The sequence below is a fragment of the Bos taurus genome, chromosome 7, assembly GCF_002263795.3.
Source record: "Bos taurus isolate L1 Dominette 01449 registration number 42190680 breed Hereford chromosome 7, ARS-UCD2.0, whole genome shotgun sequence".
Taxonomy (NCBI): Eukaryota; Metazoa; Chordata; class Mammalia; order Artiodactyla; family Bovidae; genus Bos; species Bos taurus.
The window spans coordinates 30803453-30828381 of NC_037334.1; the positions used below are offsets into that span (position 1 = coordinate 30803453).

General features: G+C 41.1%; 1 protein-coding gene across 2 annotated transcripts in view; it reads right to left on the reverse strand.

Annotated features, from left to right (window-relative positions):
- Window positions 1-2401: 2401 nt before the first annotated feature.
- SNX24 (sorting nexin 24) overlaps window positions 2402-24929 on the reverse strand; it is a 171581-nt gene continuing 149053 nt past the window's right edge. The window contains exons 4-7 of one of the 2 annotated variants that reach the window (XM_005209116.5): window positions 10539-10633; window positions 8808-8840; window positions 8223-8287; window positions 2402-3956 (exon numbers count right to left, since the gene is read on the reverse strand). In XM_005209116.5, coding sequence (XP_005209173.1) covers window positions 3889-3956; window positions 8223-8287; window positions 8808-8840; window positions 10539-10633 — 261 coding nt within the window. In that variant the 3' untranslated portion in view covers window positions 2402-3888. The remainder of the gene's footprint in view (window positions 3957-8222; window positions 8288-8807; window positions 8841-10538; window positions 10634-24929) is intronic. The other variant, NM_001076311.1, reaches the window with a different exon arrangement.

The window sequence follows — 24929 nt, forward strand, 5'->3', positions numbered from 1 at the left end:
CCCTTGACAAATATCACTAATTGGTCACCACACCCTTACTCAGAGTCTATTCTAAAAGAACTGTGGTAAAATATACAACATAAAATTTACTGTTTTAATCATTTTTTTTTACAGTGGCAGAAAGTGCATTCACATCACTGTGCAACCACCATCATCACCATCCATCTTCAGAACTTTACCTTCCCCAACTGAAACCCACTAACTCCCCATCTCTCCCCACCCCCAGCCGCTGGCAACCACCACTCTATTTTCTGTTTCTAGGAGTATGACTATTCTAGACACCTCAAATAAGTGGAATCATACAGCAGTTGTCCTTTTGTGACTGGCTGACTTCACTTAGCATAATGTCTTCAAGATTTATCCATCTTGTAGCAGGTGTCAGAATTCCCTTCCTTTTTAAGGCTGAATAATCCACTGTATGTATAGACCACATTTTATCCATTCATCCATCAGTGGACACTTGGGTTGCTTCCACCTTTTGGTTATTGTGAAACTCATTTGTAACTTGGTTGTAGAAATAACTGTTCAAGTCCCTGCTTTCACTTTTTTCCTTTGGTATATATCCAGAAGCGGAATTGCTAGATCATATTGTAATTTTAATTTTTTAAAGAACTGCCATACTATTTTCCACAGAGTTTGCACCGTTTTACATTCCTACTAGCAACGTATAAGGGTTTCCAGGTCTCTGCATCCTTGCTGACATTTGTTATTTTCTGCTTGTTTTGGATAGTATCCACTCTGGTTGGTGAGTCAGAATCCTTACCTGAGCACTTTAGACAGCCATTATCAATTGACCAAGTTGACAAATGAGATAAAAGCCCTTTGTTGTTCCTAAACTGTGATCATAAGACTTACACACTTCTCAAAGTGAAGTGACTGAAGAATTTACCATGTGGTGATGGCCACAGTGCTGTTGGGATTGTATACACAGTCTGCTGTTTGAAATGGGGGAGAGGAGGAGAAAGAAGAACACCAACAGAAAGGATATCGGGGCCGCCATATGCAAACTGGCCAGATGGCGGAGGTTACGTCTGAGAAAGGCTCTGCGTGAAACAGCAATGGGCGGGCGGGAACCATTCTGAGACCAGCCCCAAGCAAAGCACCAAATCCAAGAACTGGGGGGTGAGGGAGTGTGAGGGCTGTCTCTATATCCTGGCGTAAGTGGTAAGAGGGCTTCTTTTCCTTCTCTTTATTCTCTTTTCTTCCCTGTACTCCTTACTTCTTTACTGGCTATGAATCCATGATATGAAAAATCCATCTTATAAAAATGGAGAAACAGAAGAATATATATATACCAAATACTCAGTATTTGCTTGCATGTGGATGGGAATTTCTGAAAGTCCACAAATAAACCAAGTACAGTGGTGTCTCTAGGAAGGGAACTGGGAATTGAGGAGACAGGATGGGAGATTTTTCTTTTTATCTATCTTTTTATGAAAATTTTGACTGTGGAAATGCATTCCATCCTCTTTTCAACACGCATTTCTGAGCTGCTGAGACCAGGAAGTTCCAACTCCTTCCCAGACTCCCTTGAAGTTGGGGATCAAGAAGAAGCTTCTGCCAATTGCTTGTGCTTTCATGAGCAATACACAAGAAGATGGAAGTGGGTGAATACCATCATCCTGCTGCTCTGTGCTGTGGCTGCTGACAAGCAAGGCCATGGGTGTGAGAGGCAACCGCAGTGTAGGTGGTGACAGCTGGACACTTGTTCTTGTGCCCAGTCACCAGCTTCCTGGGTGCTGCCCTGAGGCAGTTATGGTGCTAACAGGTACCTCCTGAATCTATGTGCTGATCCCTGGATCACAACTACACGTGCTGTTTTGGACCTCAATACCTTCCATAGCAGCCTCTCTGCCCCCTGAATTCCTTAAGACAGAGGTTGTAGCTTCCCTGGAAGGAGGGTACTGGAAATTGCTGGGGTATTCTGGAAATTGTGCCTAGAAGCACACAGGAGGTCATTCCCTGCATCCTTCTAGAAGATTCTGTAAGCACTGTTTCTTATGATTCCATTCTGCTTAAAACACCTACTGTAGTTGTGGTTTCTATTTCCTGTAATGGAATTGAAATGAAATATGGCATAATAAACATTTAAATTAAATTAAAAATGAAAGTCATCACTAAAAAAGATTTTAATTCTCACAAAAGATTCCTTCAGTAGTGTGTTACCAATGATGGTTGATCTTTATATATATATTTTTAATTCTTACTATCTTGGCAAATAAATTATTTAATGCATATCTACTGGCTTAATAGGTGAGGTAATTTAACTTTTACCTTGTTGGATTAGAAATAAATGTTTATGTGAATATGGGAGAAGTGTGTGTGTGTGCATGTGTGAAAAAAGAAAAGACACAGCTTGTGTCTCCATTATAAGATCCTACCAGTAGAAGACATATTCAAATACTTTGGGTTCTTCATTTTTATTTAACTCAAAATAGCTAATAACAAAAACATTTAAAAAATATCTCCAACACTTGACTCTTCAGTCATTTTTGGTTGATGACACTTGATTATTCAGTTCTTACTTTCTTTCCCATGTTGTCACACATCTAGCATAAATACATCATCAAGAATTTGCAGCAAGCTTTAAACCTGTATGTTTAGAGCTTAGTCAAAAACCATGATTTACTTATTAGTTTTGAATTTAAATATTTTTCTCCTACACAGAAGCTTATTAAGCTAATAATCATAAATAGGCTAGCTATTAATTAGTTTTCAAGGAAATGCCCAAATACAGCACACATATACAGGCTGCATATATGCCTTTATCCTTTATTAGACAAAATCTGAATGTCTTTAAGATGTACAGTGGAGGTGCATCATAAACTCATTTAATTTGTATTAATACAAAATATGAGGTCAGGGAAAAGGAAATGATAAGCAATAAGGAAAATAACGATCAATCTGGCAACTATACCACCTATTCAATGAATGGATGCCCTTGAGTAAACCAAGATGAGTGTTGTCAATCTGGTGTTCCCGCAGTCACTGTCCGTTCACATTTATCTTTTATAGGGCAAGCATCTTGCAAGGCTAAGTATAATTCTAGTGTTTAAAGGCATGTGTTTCTTCTACAAAACAGTGCCTGAACAAACACCAACAACTTTAATTGGTCTTCAACCGTTATCTTCAACAGTTGTCTCTTCCAACACTGGAGAAAAAACTGGTTGTGGTGGATGGAGATTTCCAATATGGCACCATTCTAAAGGGCTTTCAAGGATAATCTTGAGACCCCCATTCTATCTTATGTGCTGACATTAGAAGCGAATCCCTGCAAATGATGCAACTCCACTGTAATGCAAATTAAAATGCCATGATTTTTAAAATGCCCTAGTATGGTCAGTATAATTTCATTTCCAGTTTAGTTCCTTCCTCACATTTAGCAGTGTGTTTCTGTAAGGCTCTCCTGGTGCCAGCATTTCAGAATGTTGTCTATCACTGGCTGAGGAAAAAATCTCACGATGAAAAGATTAGTGTGTCATAGAATCTGAACCAAAAAAGCTACCAAAGCTGATCAGTCTCACAATGATTCAGGGTAAGATTTTCAATTAGCAAATGGTGTGATTGAAGTGGAGAGGAACTGTTTTGCTACACTTGGAGGTCCCAAAGATCCTCTTTAGTCTTCTTTTCCCGGGGTTTCTAAATTGGCAGCTACATTCTACTTCTTAAACACTTGGCCTTAACCTGAGCGCTGCCCCAATTCGGTTTCTATTTTTAAAAGCACCATTCTAATGGAAATGTCCCTGCTCTGAATTAAGCTGGGACTGTGAATTTTACCACTAGCGAGAGAGCCGTTATGTCATAGAGTTTAGGTTAATTTGGTAGGTATCGATTTCCTTGACTATGACTTCGAAACCTGCTTCAGCTTCTTCTAGCCATGGAGGATTTCTACCTGGGCTGTAGATGAGGGTAAAATATCCCATGGAGAACTCCTTCAATAACCACATTTGGAAAATCTGAAAAACAAAAGGAAAACTGCTTTTCTTATGCACATCAATGAAACATATGTGCATTTTACAGAACACAACAAGGTAAGGCCTAGGCATAACTTACGGGTGTGTATCGCCATACAGTTCGCCCTCGTTTCAGATGTGACATCAGACATGCTGTTTTGGCCTCGAGTCACTTAAGGGTACCACTGCGAGTTGCAGGAATGTGAGGCCAGATTTGTAGCTTATTGATTTAAGGGATGTTCTAATGGTTAATGCTGCCAGGCCCCAGCTCTTTATCTGAATGTTTTCTCACAAGGAAGATAGATTACACTGGCAATTCAATTTCTAACAAAATCTCAATATACTTGAAGGAATTCTAAGATTTCTACTGGGAATACTTTGCGGCAGTTTTTCCATTGTGGTTTACAGCTGCATTTAGCCCAAGGTGTCTGGAATCTGCTTGTTCTATTACGCTAGTTTCTAGAGAGCAGGAGGACGGGAGCCTGTCTTCCTAATGTAAAAGGGCCAATCTCTGACAAAAGGCTCCCTTTGTCAAACTTGAAAAATCAGCTCCTTTTTTATAGGAGACACAAAGAAAATTCAGAGGTGTAGTTTCTGTTGTATCACATTTTAGTTATCAGAGTAAGACATGAATGGATAAATTGAACAGGGAACCAATCTATCACATCTATACATAATTATACCCAGGATTTACATAAATGTAGTTATTATATGAGGAAAGCAAGAGATCCCTAAGTATGTTCACCTATTAATTTAACCTGTACAGAGGACCCACTACATAAAACCACTTACAAGGGCATTGGACCTCATCAGGGGAACAGAGAGGCTCTTAGAGGAGAGAGCTTGGGAGAGGGAGCTGACCGGCTGTGAAGTCTGAGGCAGGTGGGTGCCCTGTGGAGGGTTCAGAGACCTGCATGGAGGCTAAGGTAGCAAGAGGAGTGGCCTCAGTGAGGGCAGGGGGACAATTCAAGCCTGCTAGGAAGGGACAGGAAATCTGGCTTCATCTGAAAAACAAGGAGAAGCTGTGGAGGGACGTTAAACAAAGTGAGACAGAAATTAATCGTTTTGAAAAGTTGTCTGTGGTTGACATTCAGACAGCAGTCAGGAGCAAGGTGGCAATGGATTTGATGGGATTAGTGAAGGATTTCACAACAGTACCTACCAAATAGGTCATTGTAAAAATCGGTGAATGAAACAAAGTGCTTGGACCTGAACTTGGCACAGGGTTCAGTTCAGTTCAGTCACTCAGTTGTGTCTGACTCTTTGCGACCCCAAGAACCGCAGCATGCCAGGCCTCCCTGTCCATCACCAACTCCCAGAGTCCACCCAAACCCATGTCCATTGAGTCAGTGATGCCATCCAACCATCTGATCCTCTGTCCCAGCTATTATGACATACCAGGCACTGCCTAATTACTGGGTTTACAAATAACAGTGCTTGCCATGGAAGCACTGGAACTTACATGTTAGTCAGGGAGATAAGTGAATAAACAAACAAAATGTGTTTAGAAATATCTCTAATACACAAGCAATTAATCACTCCAGGACCGCTTGAGTTCCTCAGAAAACTGCCCTTGCCTTTGCTTCTCACTGAGAGGTGATGAGAAGGAATGTGATTTAGGGTAGATTTTGTTGTTATTTTGTTGGTTTTCATTTATTTTTAGAAACATTTATTGTGAAGCTTATAAAAAAAAATAGTGAACAGGGTGGAGGGGCCCTTGGAGGTTACTCAAAAGGAGAATCAGCAAAGGCTCCCTGAAATTGGACCCGAAAGAGGAGAAGGCCAACAATGTGTGAGAATGAGAAGAGGGTTCGAGAAAGAAGAAATGGCAAGCACCCTGAGGGGAGAGTTCACTACATCTGGGACCCAGGAAGAACTGTAGTGTGGCTGGATCAGTGTGTGAGGGCGTCCCAGCAGAAACATGAGCCAGGGCCAGCCCATGGAGGGCCATGTCAACCATGGCACGAGTCTGGGGCTCACAGAGAGGGTTCAGATGGAAAAATAATACTGTGACTCAACTGTACACTCAAGGTCATCAAGGCCACAGCAAGGAGGAGATTGTTCCAAAGAAAGTAAAAGTAGAACAGAGAGCCTAAAAGAGACTTCAGGAGAGGGGCCAGAACCAGGAAGAAGAGCAGAAATGTGGGAAAGCCAAGGGGAGGTGGTGTTTGAAGACAGGGAACGTGGTCACCAGTGGCTAAAGCCGAGAGGTCAAGGAAGAGGAGGGCTGAGAAAGCCCACAGAGAGTAGTCACACAGCTGGCCCTGGGGACCCGGGCAAGAGTTATTAGGAATTCCCCAGAAAAACCTAAACAAAGGCCAAAAATCACATGCTAAGAGAATAATGCTTTATTTTTAGCATTTTAGAAGAGGACAGTGCTTAACTGCCAAAATTTTAAAGACAGACACTCCTCTGACTTTATGGGTCTCAGTGTCTGTGTGAAAGTATTTCCAGATTCTGCATCCTCTGGAAAAGTAACCTCAACATTTTGTTTTAAAGCCATACAATGTGAATATGTGACACAAGTAAAATTTATCTTTAAATTAAATGCTAAAGAACTGCAAGAATGCATCACTGGTATAATACCTCTAAGACAATAGGAATCTGATTTATGACACGGGTCCAGCCAAAGTTCCATGAAAGGAGATTTAGTGACTGGCTCTCTCACACCTGGTTCCATTCCTTACATCAAATTCATGATTTTCACTTACTCTCAAGCAGGAATTCCCCTTTGGTGCAAGTCACTCCACTACATCAACATTCTACCAATGATCCATACCTTATTACTCTTTCCAGCTTCAGACTTTTGCCCCTGATACTCCTTCCCAGAAAGTTCTGCCATTCTTCATGGTCAAGCCAAGTGCATAGCACATGCTACTTAACAACCTGGATGAATCAAGTTCAAAGACCACAAAATATCTTCCCTCTTCTAGATAGCAAACTGGCTACTAGTCCATGATGATCCCTCTACTCTCGACACTTTTCTAGGAATTTCAGTCCAAGGCACAAAATATCTGAGCAGAAACAATACCTGGGGAGAGTGCTTGTGGAACCATTATTAAAAGCAGAAAGACTACTTTATAAATCACTGCCCATATACTCTAGACTAGCCTACATAGCAGATATTTGTTAAATGTAACATCTTGTTAATATAATATCAACCTAACACACCAGGCATATTTGGTGCACATTAGAAGTAAATGCTAAAGAAAGGTAATTATTCCTCACTGAAAGAATTTTATAGGGAAAATACTATTACAAGACCATATGTGTATACTGTTGCATGACAAAAGGCAGCTTTCTTCTAGAAAGGTCCTCCACAGAGTGGGGCTGTGTCTGAGCCAGGCTTCTTTAAATGGACAGCAAGTGGTTGACTTGAGCACAAGAAAACAGTCCCTTCTCTCTTGCTGGGGATAAGGTCTTATTGCTAGAATGTAGGGAAGATGTCCACAGATAATCTATCTATTGCTATTTAGCTGCTATGCTATTTAGTTACTCGCAGAAACAAAGGCTGCAAATCCACTATACTCAGAGAGCACAGAAGGAGAGATTAGGCAAAAAGAGATCCATGCTCCAGACCTGTGAAACCAGGCAAGTCAGGGACCTCCCTGAGATCCACTTTTCTCAAGATCCAACGATGATAACTGCCCTGCCAATTTCCTAAGGTGGTTAAGGAAATTAAATGAGACAATGTCTGAGAATATACTCACAAAGAGTTGAATATCGGAACACTTTGAGAGGGACTCTGAATAATTTAAATTTCTTGGCACAAAAAAAGGACTTGGGCTAAAATACGACATTACACTTAAATTAATCCCTTATACTTAAACGTACAACCTTTTTATTTGACTGTCAAAGATGCTGTAATCTAAATGGAAAGGGAGACACATGCAATGTATATATATACACAGCTTTGGGAAAGAAGCATTGAAAAAAAAAGGACCAGGGCCTTGGATTCAAACCCTACCTGGCATCTAGATAAAAACTGGCATAGTCTAAAATACCACCACCCCGCAAATTAATACCTTTACCTCCTTATCACTCTAATTCAAAACAGCCTGGAGAGAGAGGAAGAAAAATTACATTTCCTCCTGAAAGGCCTGCCCCAATTAAAATTCTGAATGTCTCTTACACCAAGAGCACTGGTTTATTGGCAGATTATTAAGCCCTGGACCAATGTCACTCTGTTAGACCTGTATTAAAAACGTGGTTTATGTGGTGCAGGGTCAGATCAGTAAAGAGCTGTTAGCAGATGACAGGTTTGATTACCGCTGGCTGCAGGCAAGACGTATGGATCCCTGAGGAACAGCAGCACCGGCTGGTGGGACAGTTTGCTGGAAAGGTCAAGAACAGGCATGTCAGCATCAGGGGACGACGGTAAACAGAAAACACTACAAACTAGCTTTGAGGGGATCAAACTGCTGTGCGGGGACATCTCAAGGTTCATGTATCTAACGCTGTGGGTGAATAATAGCAAGCAGAGCTGGAGGAACAAATCACCAGCAGCACGCTCATCTTCCATTCATGTCTTTGTGGAATCGGAAGCAGATATACAATAAATCACTGATGCAAAGTGTTTTATTTTTTGAAATCTTGTAGTACAACTATTGATGAAATAGTATTCTTATTTCATGTATGAAACAACATAGGGTTTTATTCCTCCACCCTTAAATAGAACTGGCTACTTCTGTAACTTCCCATCAAAGATCTGTCATTTTAAAACGAATTTTCTACCAAAGATTTTAAAGAAAATCTTGACTTGAAACAATTAGATGATGATAATGAAACACTTAATAAAACCACAGTCCTCTTCTCGGTTTGTATACCTCCTGATTGACTGGTATTTGTTCTTACCTTGACTCTTCAGATTCTGTCTCATCAAAAGATCTAAATTTTTTTGAAAAGAAAAAGACAATAAAAGCTGGGTCAGTGCTTATGCTAACAAAGGAAGATACAGCTAGTATTCTTAGAGCTCTAAATTGGCAGACATGTTGAGAAAGAGACTGGTATTTTCACAGAGTCATAGCATGGCTGATGCCTCCTCCTAAGGAATCCTAAGATGATAATATTCTTGTATTTCAGTTTTCCTGAAGAAGATCACTCAAAAATCCTACAGTTTTGCTTTTGGACTTATATAATGGAGAAAAGACTTCACTCACTTCATTCCTACTACTTCTTAAAAATACATAACCACATATGAAGCCCAACTTCCCAGCAAATGCACCAAGCTGAAACAGGAATACACCAGCCATGTACGTGATTTGGTGAGTGGGGTATATGGTTCTTGTTCTGAGGTGACTGAAAAGTGGCCCTGAGTGAACGCTGCCAGTGAGGGAGCTGTGACAGGTCTCAGTGGCTTCTCAACCAGCAGATGGCTGGGGTTTAACATGCCTTTGGGTGGGGTTAGCTTAAACATCTTGTAGCTAGTGTGGGTCCTTCAGGCAGGTCTGGAGACAGCAAGAAAATGGCTCCAACACTCTCCCCAACTTGGATCTGCAGAGAGTCTGTGACGATGGAGTTCCGAATGAATAGATCTAATATGTCAGGGGTGTTGCTGATGGCCTTTGGAGGTCAGATCATCACAGGTGCCCAGAGCTGAGTGAGTGGCTTGGTTTAGAGTTAACTCTTTGGAAGAACTTTTCTTGACTGTTGATAATATCAAATGTCTGGTTTCTTGGTAGAGAGAGATTAGGATATGCAGCTCTGCATTCAGAAGTTCTTGAGGGAGGCAGTGGGGAGGCAGGGAAAGAGTTTATGCCAGAGGCCTGGGCTCTGCCAGCTACAAGGCAGGAGATTTGGGGAAAGGCACTTTATTCCTGTGGCTCAGTTTGCTCAACTATAAAATGAAGGGAGTTGGGTAAAATCATTTTTAAGATCATTTATAGCTTTAAACTTACATGAATAAATGTGTCAAGGGGATATAGACTTTGCCCAGGTATCCACAAATAAACATGTGCTGTGCTTAGTTGCTCAGTCATGTCCGACTCTTTGTGACCCCATGGACCATAGCCCACCGGGCTCCTGTCCATGGGGATTCTCCAGGCAAGAATACTGGAGTGGGTTGCCATGCCCTCCTTCAGGGGATCTTCCCAACCCAAGGATCGAACCCAGGTCTCCCGCATTTCAGGCGGATTTATCATCCGGGCCACCAGGGAAGTCCAAAAATACAGGAGTGGGTAGCCTATCCCTTCTTCCCGACCCCAGACTCAAGCTAGGGTCTCCTGTATTGCAGGCAGATTCTTTACCAGCTGAGCCACCAGGGAAGCCCACAAATAAACATCAGTTCTTGAACAGGCTATTGAGAGCCATAATTCCCACCATGTAACATCATTCCATGTAACAGAATAATTAAAAAAGTCAATTCCTCAAGTCTAAACCCGAGTTAGTTGGTCCCTTGGCCACAATACGGAGATGAGGACTCAAGAGCAATTCCTTTGACTACGAGTAGGGGGCGAGCGAGTGCTGTCCCAAGCCAGAAGAATGGGTGTCCCAGGCTGGCCCTTCTGGCATCATTAGGGTTATTTGTTAGGCCAATAAGTGTTTGCAAAGTAACTTAATGTCCAATAGGTAAACAACAACTCTTACCCATAACTCTCTGTCTTTGGTAGAGAGGGCAAATGTCGCACATTTAGGAAATCAAGAAACAGCTTGGGAAGTTCTTCATTTTCCAGAATGACAGCCTGTGAAAGTAGAAAACAATTAAGAAAGTGAAGTTTGCTAGACAATCAATCAAATACACTATTCTGAAAAGTCATAACCATCCATCAAAGTTCTTACCAGCATTATTACTCAAAAGTGAAATGAGAGTGGTGCCTATTTCACCCCCCAAGAATTCAGGCCAATACACATGCTATTCGGTGTCAGCAAATGCTCCATTTTATCTATTCCTTCACTTAACCAGCATTTACAGAGCATTTTCTATACTTTAGATGCTGACTAGGGGGCAAGACAGCTGGGTACCAGGTAGACACAGTTCCCTGCCTTCAAGGAGGTTCTAATCCAGAGTACTTCAAAACCTGGGAACACCAACAATACTGCTAAGACAGTTTCATCAAGTCTTCTTTATTTAGTGATGAAACGGTTTGACTGTGTGTGTATGTGTGTGTGTGTGTGTGTGTGTATCTATAAGAGGCCACAATTGTTCAGGAAATGCTATACATGTTTTTTTTAACTAGAAGATTTAGTCAAGATCTTTTAGCTATTACCTATTTCAGCAACAGGATCAACTGACATTTATTGCTATTTGGACAGCTCCACTTAAAGGGTCAGTAACAATTTTACCACTAAGTGTAAATCAGTGTATATACTGAAAAAAAAAATCTATAGAGTTCTTCCATTTAGGGAGCTCTGCTAAATAGCTGCCATAATGGCATAACTATGTCAGTTCTCAGATACCCAAATTATGCAATTTCCAGGAGGGATCGAATAGAGAACTGTAAGAGTGCATTTTCATATATATTTATTTTTGAAAGGGTCTGCCAGAGAAATGATTGCACCTCCCTCCCCTGCTTTTTAAAAAAAAACCGAAGACCATGGGAAAAGCATCAAACATTGTGCAATCATTTCTAAAATTAATATAACTATTTTAAGGGTCATTTTTAGCATGGCTTTTTTTTTACCCTAATACATACACTATTTAAAAAACAATGAGAATTGATGGTGAAATGTCATCACACAGCTGATCAGGAATAGCTACGCAAGGTGATGCAAAACATATATAACAAATGACAAAAGACCAAACTGCATGTATCTTGTATACACATAATTCTACATAATGTATTGTTTTTAGTTATGATTTAAATCTGGAGCTGCCCCATTTCTCACCATGTTTTGGAATTCTGTTACCCAGTTCTGCTGCTGTTGCTGCTAAGTCACTTCAGTCGTGTCCAACTCTGTGTGACCCCATAGACGGCAGCCCACCAGGCTCCCCCGTCCCTGGGATTCTCCAGGCAAGAACACTGGAGTGGGTTGCCATTTCCTTCTCCAATGCATGAGAGTGAAAAGTGAAAGTGAAGCCGATCAGTCGTGTCTGACTCTTAGCGACCCCATGGACTACAGCCTACCAGGCTCCTCCGTCCATGGGATTTTCCAGGCAAGAGTACTGGAGTGGGGTGCCACTGCCTTTTCTGATACTTTATTCATTAAACAAATATTTACTGAGCACCTATTATGTTAGGCACTGGGATATGACAATGAATATTATGTGTCCAGTGGAGTGTGGACTGGTGTAGAAAATTGGCGATAAACAAGTAAACACAAACACACATGACTTAATCTTGCCTTAGAATATAGTGACACAGGGTCTGCATCCTCTGAATACTTTCGCATCCATCCATTTCCCCACCCGCTCATCCATCCATTTGTCTTTCTCAAATGTTTACTCTTTTCTTGATTATAAAGTAGAAAAATGAAAAATTGACAAAATGGAGAGAAAAAAAAACAGGTCCTTTATTCAGAGGCATACTTCTATTACTATTTCCGTTAGTTTCCTTCAATTCATTTGACCTCCATCTAAATGTTTATCTAACTGAGGACATTTTGGGGGGTACTCAGAAGGTCATTATTTCAGTGCCCAGAAATAAAAGATTTCAGGAATCATGATACATGTGTGGTTCTAAGGAATTTCTGCCATAATACAAGATGCAATGATTATCTACTTGTTTGTAGATATTTGTTTAAGAAGATGATATACTTATTTGAATAATAAAGCTTCATGTTGTAACAAACACAGAGCTGTTCACCTTGGTGATAGTTTTAATTATGTGAACAAGTGGTAGCTTTCACATTAAAAAAACACACACACACAACAGGGGAGTGGGTAACCCTTCTTATCTCCACCCCCACCTTTTAAAATAAATTAAATCAATAACAAGTGTGGGACACTTTTAATGACCTGAACTACTTAATTTCCAGGATCTTTAGACACGTCATCCATCACTGTAGTATGCAGGAAGACATCTCCTGAGTGTTCAGGGGGTTACTTTCATTTTATTAATGCAAGATTTAGGGAATTTTAACAAGGTGAATTGTTTATTTGCCTTGACAGATTGGCTTACAATGCACTGGGTACATCTACAGCATGATCATTAATGACAAAAGACAGGCAAAAAGCTGTTTACACTGCAACACCAAGACAGGAATTAATCCTGCTCACCCTCCCTGAACAGAGTACTCCAAATAGATGGTCACACAGTTTTAGGTCAGATATACTGGGGTAAAAAGAAAAGAGAAGACTTTAGAAATTTGTGAGCATTTTATTTAAATGTTCACTGTGCTGTGCTTAGTCGTTCAGTTGAGTCTGACTCTTTGCTATGCCATGGACTGTAGCCCACCACGCTTCTCTGTCCATTGGATTCTCCAGGCAAGAATACTGGAGTGGGTTGCCATGCCCTCCTCCAGGGGATCTTCCTGACCCAGGGATCAAACCCAGGTCTCCCACATTGCAGGCAAATTCTTTACCATCTGAGCCACCAGGGAAGCTGAATAGCCTCAAATAAAATTTTCCATAAAACAATGACCAATGTGGATTTCAGGATTTACAGTTTTAAGAAAGCAGCACTGGGCAGTTAGTTAAGCATTCAGTTATGTGGAGGGAGTATTCCCTAAACTCTGCTAAGTCTTGTAAGAAAATAATAGTTAAGTCCAAAGATAGAATAGAGTAGAACTAATTTAATAAAATATGTATAAGTGAAATGACTGTCATCAGTTAGTACAGAGATGCAGAAGAGCAGCTGAGCTCAACCAAATCTTATGGCTCAGAAACACATGACCTCATTCCATGAGAGACCCATTAGTGAAGAAGGGCCTCATGACCTATTTCATTTAAATATTCCTCAGTTTCTCAAAAAGCTGCTGCTCAAGAAGAATCACTCCTTCTTGATTTTGCATCCTGGGCCATTCCACATGCTTGGGACCCCAGTCTGGTCTAGATCACCAGAACAATTCACTAGGTAAGCTCTTACTAAAAGTATATATTATATAAAAAAAAAAACCACTCCTTCCTGATGCTGGATCCTAGGCCATTCCACATGCTTGGGACCCCAGTCTGGTCTAAATCATCAAACAGTTCACCAGATAAGCTCTTAACTAATATATATATATCCCATGGATGGAGGAGCTTGGTGGGCTACAGTCCATGGGATTGCAAAGAGTCAGACACAACTGAGTGACTTCACTTTCACTTTCTATTATATATATAATATATAAACTACATTTTAAATATCAAATCACATTTCCCTGTTGTTTTAGCTTGCTTATCTTTATTTTTGATTGATCTTCAATGGTTAGTCATTTTCATTCTTTATAGAGGTAAGTTGTGTAGCTGGAATATGTAGATTTAGACCAAGACCTAGGTTTGAGCATCTCCTCTGCCTACCCTAAAGGTCATTGTAAGGATTAGGTGATGTCTCTAAGAGTCTCTGGCATAATTAGCATTTGATAAATGTTAATTCTGTTTTCTTTGAATTTTTTTTGCTGTATCAATTCTCAACAATCTATTTGATTAGTTTTAGAGGTTTGGGTTATTGTCTATTTAGCAAAACTTCTTAGTCCTCTGCGATTCGTGGATCCCCTTGAAAATGATGAAAGCTGAGAATCCTGCTTGCTGAAACGTACGCACACATATATAATTGTGCTGCCAGTGGTAGGGGGTCCAACAGCCCTCTGACAGCTGCGCCAAGGGTGCCTCCTCTCAGCTCGGGTGTGGAGCAGCACTGCTGGGCACTCTTCATTTGGCCTGGAGCCTGAAGCACTGCTGAGCCTGCGCTGAAGGCCAGCCCACCGAAGGACACGCTCGCCTTCTTGTTTCAGTTTTCCACCTCTTTGTCAATTAGAACCCCGCTGGAGTGTGTGCCGCCTTGCTATTAGAATTCATGAGTGCTTTCAGCTCTAGGCTGTGGGTCTGGCCGTGAGGCAACCCCGGTGAAGGATGTTTTTCTGAAAGACCAAAATCTATCGCTGTGCTGGATTTAGAAAGCAGTTCATATTTATGGCATCTACGTCTTCTGTATATAACTCTAGAATACAACAAGCCATGGTGCTGAAGGTTTCCTAAATTAGCCAAAAAGGAGGGAAAGTAAGATTTAAACTCTATTTCTGCAGAGTATATGATAGTACGCCACACCTGTTATGAGAGGGGGAGTTTGAATTGCTGGGCAGTATTGGGTCCCAGGCTGAGTGCTTTCTAACTAATTAATAATAACTCTGATGGTAGAGTCCTGACACCAGATGCAAGTTGAGATGGTGAGTTAGATTAACTAACTATTTTGTTAGTTAATCTAACAAAGGCAGAATCGGAGAAGGCAATGGCAACCCACTCCAGTACTCTTGCCTGGAAAATCCCATGGATGGAGGAGGCTGGTGGCTGTAGTCCATGGGGTCGCTAGAAGTCGGACATGACTGAGTGACTTCCCTTTCACTTTTCACTTTCATGCATTGGAGAAGGAAATGGCAACCTGCTCCAGTGTTCCTGCCTGGAGAATCCCAGGGACAGGGGAGCCTGGTGGGCTGCCGTCTCTGGGGTTGCATAGAGTCGGACACGACTGAAGCGACTTAGCAGCAGCAGCAATCATTTTGTTAAGGAGGGTGGCATGGTTTGGTAGCTAATTTAGGCAGTAAAACATCAGAATTCAAAATGAAAGTAACACATTGGAGAAAAAGTTAGAAATAATCCCGTTAAAATGTACAGGTTAAAGTACCAAGTCAACTACTGTAAAAGGCAGAATGAAGCACCCAGATGCAAGCTGGATAGTAGGTCAAAAGCCCTGCTGGCTGCAAGTGGCGGGTCAGCAAGAAAGTGCTATTTCCACAAAGATCTAAAATGAGCTGAGCAGCCCTCTCACTCCACTGAATGCAACACTATTTAACCCCCAAGGAAAGAGAAATAAAAATAAACTCAGTCAAGCTAGAGGCAAGCAGTGAAAATGACTAAAAGATTCAGAATGGTTTCCACATGAAGAGGTTACCCACCAAGCATGGAAGGGGGTGGTGGAGAACCAAGGAGATAATGTGGCCTTCAGGTTAACCATTTAAGGAGGGCGGCAGTTTCCAAAGCTGCTAGAACAAGAAGAAACTACTGTCTAAACCAGCGGAGAAGGAATCTCTCTCTAGCTGAAACCTGGGCCATAAAACTAGGAGAAGCGGTGCGTATATGGGAAGAGTAGGCTCCTAAGAGCTTCTAAATATCTGGGTTCTGAATGTCTGTTACTTACTCTTTCATACACATGCAGACTGGAGATGCTACCAAATTAACTGAAAAGCCACAGTAAAGAAAGTTCCATCCAATTTGCCACTAAGGAAGTACATTAAAAAATAGGTTGTTATTAAGATGCACAAAGGAAATGGGGCTAAATCAAAGAATTTTAACAAGTGTGTGATAGATCATCAGACTTTGCTAAGACGATATCCAACTCTGATAAACATGAACACAGGCGACTGGGTGTACCTTGTAAGAAGCAAAAAAATAGTCATTCTTTACAACCATGTTACTCAGTCACAGAAGAATAAATGACCTTCCTTATTATAGACCAAAATATCACTCTAAAAGAAGAATGGGGGAAAAAAGTCTCTATGAAAATATTTACCCAAAAATTGCCTAAAGGGGGCAGAAAAACAATAGCATTGGTACCAGCATCCTCCGCCAGCTAAGTGTTTACTCCAGGAGAAATGTCTCTTTTATCGAAAAGGTGCAATTATCATCATGTAACACAAATCACAAAATCCCGATTTTTCTACCTTATCAGCTTTATAAAATCGTGTTCCCAAAGGATAGCATTGATTAGTTGCACATGTTCTTTCTGTGACATCCCAAACACTTAATTGTCAGTTATCTTTTCTTCTTCGGTAAGTAAAATGCAGTCACAAAATTACAGAGGGACCCGTGCTGCCTTAACCTTCACTAGATGCCATCATGCAGTGGAAAACACTGGTAAAATATCACAGGATAATGCTGTCCGACAAGGGAGATGTATAAACACTATAATGATTTCCCACGAGTTTCCATTTTAGAAAATTGTCACTAAGGCGAGCATAAACGGTGACATATCTCCACCGAGGACACGGTGAAATCGAACGCTGGCATTCTAGTTAGGTCCAAACCTAGCCAGCAGCCAATTATAACAGGAACGGAGAATCTTGTTGAAAACTTGGACAAGACCACTGTGCTAACCTTCCAAGATCACTGCACAAAGCTATATTGTTTTCACTGATTTGATCCTTTTATTCTCTTTTCGAAACATCAAAGGAAAAAAAAAAAACAACCCACCACATTTCTTCCCATTGTCTATCAAGGTTTGTTATGAACTGGAAGGAACCTCCTGGTCACAAAAGTCAGGGTACTGAATTAAGCCGGGAGGTTTCCAAGAGCTTGGAAAGCTCTTTTCCTACTGCATCTCGTTTGGTTTGAAATGTCCGATTGGGGTGACCAAGTTCGTGACAGTTTTTCCTCTCTTTACCAGGAAAGATACTGCACACCATACTGACTTCAGAGGTGCAGCTGAGAACAGGGAGGGAGAAAAATCAATACCTTTTCACTGCAGTGAGTGCGCTTCAGTGTTCTGTCCTTTGGGAACCAAACCTACCAGCTCAAAGAGGCTCTGCGGTCCTCAGTCCTCCATGTACCTCCTCCCCAGCACTCGCTCACGATTTCACAAAATGAACCACAGGAAGGTTACTGAAGGAACATTATTTTTAAAAAGTCAGCCAGTAAACAGATCTAAGAAGGCTCATGATCATCTGAAAAATAAAAATCAGATGTGCTTCGGAGGCACCCACTTCAGCACACACCCTTCTCTGTGTGCCAGCCTTCCTAGGATGAGTCTGTTCTGGTGGAAACTGCACTATTCAGAGATTCAAACAGACATCTGCTATCGTTTCACAGGGCTTTATAGACTATCTTACAAGAAATCTGAGGACCTGCATGAAAAGCTGAAGACTTCTAACAAGGGTCTGTTTAAAATGGTAAAGAATCTGTGTAAGGAAACAATGTGATTTGGCCTCAGGAATATCTGACAGAAGAAATCTAATTTCTGATAATACGGATAAAAAGAAAACCAGGGAACAATAGAAACTGGAAAACAACCACCTTTTGAGCTATTCTAATATCAAATTTTAAGTCTCTTATGTTTCTAGACTATCTATTCATAAAAAAAGATATTTATTTACCAGGCATTAAGTACAATCCCTGGCATAATGGGTAACCAAACAAACATGATCTTGTTTTCCCAGGACTTACAGTCTAGTGGGGAAGATGGATAGTGTTCAAATAATCACAGGGATGGATATGAGATTACAAACTGAAATAAGTACCTTGAAGGGAAGGAATCTGTTTCTCTAAGCATTAGTAACAAATCACCCTATTTATGTATATGTATGCTCAGCCATATCTGACTCTTTACCACCCCATGGATTATACAGTCCATGAAATTCTCCAGGCCATAACACTGGAGTGGATAGCTTTTCCCTTCTCCAGGAGATCTTCCTGACCCAGGGATCGAACCCAGGTCTCCTGCATTGCAGGAAGACTCTTTACCAGCTGAGTCACATTGGAAGTCCAAGAACACTTGAGTGGGTAACCTATCCCTTCTTCAGGGGATCTTCTCAACCCAGGAATCTAATCAGGGTCTCCTGCATTGCAGGTGGATTCTTTACCAGCTGAGCCACCAGACGAGCCCAAGAATACTGGAGTGGGTAGTCTATTCCTTCTTCAGGGAATCTTCCCAACCAGGGATTGAACTGTGGTCTCTTGCATTGCAGGTGGATTCTTTACCAGCTGAGCTACTAGGGAAGCCCCCATTAACCTGTGAAGTATTAACAAAGCTTCCCTGGGAAAGTGACCCTTGAGCTGAGGGTTGAATGAGCTAACAGAATAAAGGGAGTGGGATATTTCAGATGCAAAGCACAGCATACTGTTCAAAACACAGTGTGTTCAAAGGCTTGTGGAAGGTGGAAGCATGGCATTAGGAAAACAGAAAGGTCAGTGAGGTTGTGCCTGAGGAAAATAAAGCTGAGCAATAACATAGGAGAGCCTGAACTATAAAGGTGGGTTGGGGCTTCTGCGTCATGTGAAAGATGATTTATGTTTTGACTACAATTGGAACAGCAATGGCATTCCTCAGATCCAGTGATCATGCATCATGGCCTCTCTTTTGCCTAAAAAATCCCATGGACAGAGGAGCCTGGCAGGCTACAGTCCATAGCGTCTCAGAGTTGGACATGACTGAGTAATTAAGCATGAGCACAAATGGCCTCTTAATCCACAGAGTTAATTTTGATGACCAGATTTTTCATTTCATATTTGGTTCCTTTTCAGTCCTGCCTGTTTTGCTATTCATAGGTTCATGATCTTTTCTTATGCCTTCAACTATTTTAGACATTTTAATTTGGGCTTTCCATTCAATCATGCTTGTACTTGAGCTTCTTGGGATTTAGTCCTGTTTCTGTGTCTGTTCATTTCTTCTGTTTTGCAGTTTTGGTTCATGAACTCATCTTCTGCAGGGCTTTATCTGTGGGAAAGGCTAGACCAGGTGCAAGGTACGCACTCCCTGAGTGGTTTTGCTTCTGCTCTGAGGAAACACATCCCCGACAGATATAGTCAGGGAGAAAATGTTACTTTTCCAGGTTGGAGTCATGAAATCATGCAGATGCAGAAAATACAAACCCTAAACTCTCACAAAACATGGTTGGGAAGCAGGAGGAAAACTTTTGTTCACGTTCAATGGATTTTCATAGGCCAGTGGTCTCCAAAGTGGGTTACAGACATGTGGGGAATTGAGCAAGATAATTAATTGTGATTCAGAAAAACAAATATTAAAAAAAGATTTAAAATATATTTAAAAGATTGAAAATAATAATGAAAAAGAAATATCTCTTCTAATTTTTAATGGATTTATAGCAGTACATGTAAAAAACATTACTAAATATGCATATATTGAAGTATTATGCTCCAACTTTTCTTTTGATAAGGATAATATGCTATGCTATGCTAAGTCACTTCAGTTGTGTCCGACTCTGTGCGACCCCATAGACGGCAGCCCACCAGGCTCCCCTGTCCCTGGGATTCTCCAGGCAAGAACACTGGAGTGGGTTGCCATTTCCTTCTCCAATGCATGAAAGTGAAAAGTGAAAGTGAAGTCGCTCAGTCGTGCCCGACTCTTAGCGACCCCATGGATTGCAGCCTAACAGGCTCCTCTGTCCATGGGATTTTCCAAGCAAGAGTACTGGAGTGGGGTGCCATATAGTCCTAGGTTAATAGATTATTATTCTGATTACAGTGCACACAGGGTTTATAAAAGCCATTAAGGCCCAATCTGGCCAAACAATACTATTCAAATAGTCCACCTTAGACTTGGTTATACTTTTACCTGGTTGTGGTGGTTTAGACACTAAGTCATGTTGGACTCTTGCAACCCTGTGGACCATAGCCAGCCAGACTCCTCTGTCCATGGGATTTTCCAGGCAAGAATACTTGAGCAGGTTGCCATTTCCTTCTCTAGGGGATCTTCCCGACCCAGGAATTGAACCTGGATCTCCTGCATTGCAGGCAGATTCTTTACCAACTGAGCTATGAGGGAAGCTCCACTTTTACCAGGGGATAGCTCTATTATTAGAAATGCCCTTCCCACCTTCTCAATAGGCCAACTCCTACTTCTCTTTCAAGTCTCAGCTCAAGTGTTACTTTCCTTAAAAAAATTCCCAATATCATTAGGTTGTGCTACGTTATCACTTATTGTGTGTAAAATAACAAAATCATTTTGTGATATGATTGAATCATCTAGCTTTTGACAATTTTAACCTACCACATATGGCATTTTTCATATGGTTTATAACAATAATCTTTATTGAATGCCTGGTCTGTGCTGGGCTCTTATTTAATCTTACTTAATTTTCACAGTACTATGAGATATGTTCATTATCCACATTCTACATATGAGGAATCTGGGGCTCAGAAAAGGCAAAATCACCTGTGCATATTTTCTCAAAGGGTAAGGGGTCAAGCAAGATTGGAACCCAGGTCTCACCTGCTGTAAAACTACTGATCTACAAATGTTATCTATTCACTGGGTCATTCATTCATTCTGGAAATATTTGCTGACATTTACTGCACACACAACAGCATTGGGCTACATAGTTTAGTTCTTTTCTTAGTAAATTTTATTGGAATCCTTTATCTTTTCCAATACATATTTTTCTACTGTTTTTATAGATTTAATTTATCCCATAAATAAATTTAAAGGAACCACTGAAATTAGCTCCCTTAAAATAACACTTCTTTATTTGGATTTAAAAATTTTGTAGGAAAAAAAAAATTTTTTTTTTTGTAGGGCCTTGCCTGGTGGTCCAGTAGTTAAGAATCTGGCTTCCAATGCAGTGAATAAGGGTTCAGTCCTTGGTTGGGGAACTAAGATTCCTTATGCCTCAGGGCAATGAAGCCCATGTGCTCTAGAGCCCACAACTAGAGAAGCCTGTGTGCTGCAACAAAGAGCTTGCTTGCTGCAAATAAGATGCAACACAGCCCGATAAATAAATAAAATATTTTTCTAAAAGTTCTTAAGATCTCAACTAATTCTTACAAGTATGTAAGGACTCCAAGAAGGAAAACAATAAACTCCGTTAATTTCTGTCCTATATTAAAAAAAAACAAACTGATGACAAAAAAAAAGCAAAGACAGAAATATTTCAAAATCTATTTGACAACCTCTGACCAACTCAATTCTTCTTTGACTTGGCAAAATGCTTTAAAGTGACATCTTATATACCTTTGATCTATTTAAATTACCTAACTATATGCTGAAGAACAATGTGGCTCAATTACACATTATAGATAATGTCAGATTTATGAGAACATTCACAGATGATCATGTTCTTGATCATCCAATAGAAAAAAAATTCTAAAAGCAGTTATAAGCTAGCTACTTACCTATAAGTGAAAACTGAGATCAGGGGACTAATACATTTGAATAAAACCATATATTACAAAGCACCTGAAAACTGATTTAGTTATTCAAAGAATATGGTATGATACCAACTGAAATACAAATTATAGAATATGCTTATGGAAGCACTGTCTTTTTACTTTAAAGAAGAAATAGTAATCAGAACTAGGCTTGCAAGATGTTGCCTGGAGAGAGCCTCTAGAGACTGGTTTTTAATGAAAGATTTACAATTAGCATAGCCTATGCATGTTGAGGAATTGATGTGTTTAAAGTGTTTAAAGTGCTTGAAAACCATTTGCTCTCTCAAGTCACTTAAACATGCTTCCAACTATCTGCTTTATTCCTCTGATTTATTTAGTATTCTCTTTCTTCACATACTGTATACTGTGACACAGTTCAAGCACTGAGTTTGAAGAGGTGTAGTTTTTTTTTTTTAATTTAATTTAATTTTTAATTGGAGGGTAATTATTTTACAGTATTGTTATGGTTTCTGCCATACATCAGCATGAATCAGCCATAGGTATACATATGTCCCCTCCCTCTTAAACCTCACTCCCGCCTCCCTCCCCACCCCACCACCTCCTCCCCCCTACCCCTACCCCACCACGAGGTTATCACAGAGCACCTGCTTTGCGTTCCTTGTGTCACACAGCAAATGCCCATTGGCTATCTATTTTACATATGGTAATGTATATGTTTGGAGAAGGCAATGGCACCCCACTCCAGTACTCTTGCCTGGAAAATCCCACGGATGGAGGAGCCTGGTAGGCTGCAGTCCATGGGGTCGAGAAGAGTCGGACACGACTGAGCGACTTCACTTTCACTTTTCACTTTCATGCATTGGAGAAGGAAATGGCAACCCACTCCAGTGTTCTTGCCTGGAGAATCCCAGGGACGGGGGAGCCTGGTGGGCTGCCGTCTATGGGGTCGCACAGAGTTGGACACAACTGAAGCGACTTAGCAGCAGCAGCAGCAGCAGCAATGTATATGTTTCAATGCTACTCTCTAAGTCATCTCACCCTCTCCCTCTCCCACGGTGACCCTAAGTTTGTTCTTTATGTCTGCATCTCCTTTGCTGGAGATGGAGTTTAGATCAACTAGGCCTTCTGAAGTATACACATTCTCATTGTGTTACAGGTAAGATATAGCGTACTGGGCAAATATCTTTTTAAAATTTTAAATGAAAGACTGCCAACAGTAACTGACAACAACTTATAGTCGTTATAAGTACTGCATTGACTCTCCTTTTAAAATGCTGAAGTTATACAAGTAATGTTTTATGTGAATATAAGAACCTTGAATGAAGCTGAACTTGAAAGTTGATAGTGCATAGAATTCAGTGGGAACACTCAGTGGGAAGCAGCTAGAGAGTGAGACAGACTTATTTCAGGATGCAGTAGCAAGTCCTCAGAGAAATGTACCAGAAATGAAAAGTAGCCCTTGTGGAGACAGTTCATAGGCCTATAGTTAAAAACAAGTCTCTATAGGAAAGAATAATGGAAGTGGGAGAGGGGCCCTTGACCTCTTGGCAGCAGTGCAGAATGCAGTCAATGAAATTGTTCACATAAAATACACAGGTGGGCAGTAGCCCAAAGGGACTATACTGAGAAAGGTAAACCACAACAGTACGAAAGATGAGAGAGGGGGCCTCTACACATGACTACTAGCCATTGCATTGTATGTCCAAGCAGGAGCCTGTGCTCAAGTCCATGGAAAGAACATACCTACTCTGGCCCTTCCCCCCAAATCTAATGCTGAAATAAGTCCTCCCATGACTTGGAGTTAAACTATACATGTCTATTCAGGAATTTATGGGCTTCCCTTGTGGCTCAGCTGGTAAAGAATCTGCTTGCAATGCAGGAGACCTGGGTTCGATCCCTGGATTGGGAAGAAGGGAATGGTTACCTACTCCAGTATTCTGGCCTGGAGAATTCCATGGACCGTAAGAGTTGGACACGACCGTGCGACTTTCACTTTACTTTCATTCAGGAATTTACATTCAACAATGAGTATGGATCCCTTCCTGGTGGTTTTCAGATTACACCAGTCTTTTTCTGATAGGCTCGAAGGTTTCCCAGGAAGCAGGCAGAGAACGATGGCAGGGACAACTGCTTCACACATAACCTTGAATTCTCTGTCTGCCTTCCGCCACTGGAGGCTGTGACAGACTGTCAGTTGCCTAACGCAGATTCATTCTCCCCTTCATCCTTGTTAATGAAACACCAATTTGTTTTTTGGGGGTGGGAAATTGCCAAGCTAAAAAAAAAAAAATAAACAAGAATAACAAAAAACAACATCCGCCCCCCTCCCCCCAGTATTTCCCAGATTCCCTTGCCACATGGCATAGACCTGGCCACTAAGATGTCAGTGGTAGTCATCGAATGCAAAAGACCCAAAATGTTTCCTGAGAGTGAATATTGAGGCTCTGCTGTCTCTCATCTTTTTGCTCATTTTCCCACCCCTGTCCTCTCCCCTCGTGCCTGGAACATGCGTACAGTCCCTGAGTTTATGTTATTTTGTGATCCTGACGGAAAAGCCAAAAACCCAGAGATCCAATCCCTGATGATTTTGAATTACGAGAACAAAACCCACAATTCGGAGAAGGCAATGGCACCCCACTCCAGTACTCTTGCTTAGAAAATCCCATGGATGGAGGAGCCTGTTAGGCTGCAATCCATGGGGTCGCTAAGAGTCAGACACGACTGAGCGACTTCACTTTCACTTTTCACTTTCATGCATTGGAGAAGGCAATGGCAACCCACTCCAGTGTTCTTGCCTGGAGAATCCCAGGGACGGGGGAGCCTGGTGGCTGCCGTCTATGGGCAGCATAGCATAGCAAGCCGCATTACCTGCTACTGGCAATGCTTGAGGAAATAATAAGCCTGAGAAAGAGAAGCCCCAATTTCAGGTAAGTTCTTTCACTGGATTGTTACCTGTGGTAGAACACAAGCCTCTCCTGAGACAGACTTCTTGCCTCTGCAGATCATAAAGTCCAGTTTTTGGCCCAAAGAGCACAGTACTGAGTAGAATACTTTAAGAAAGAGAG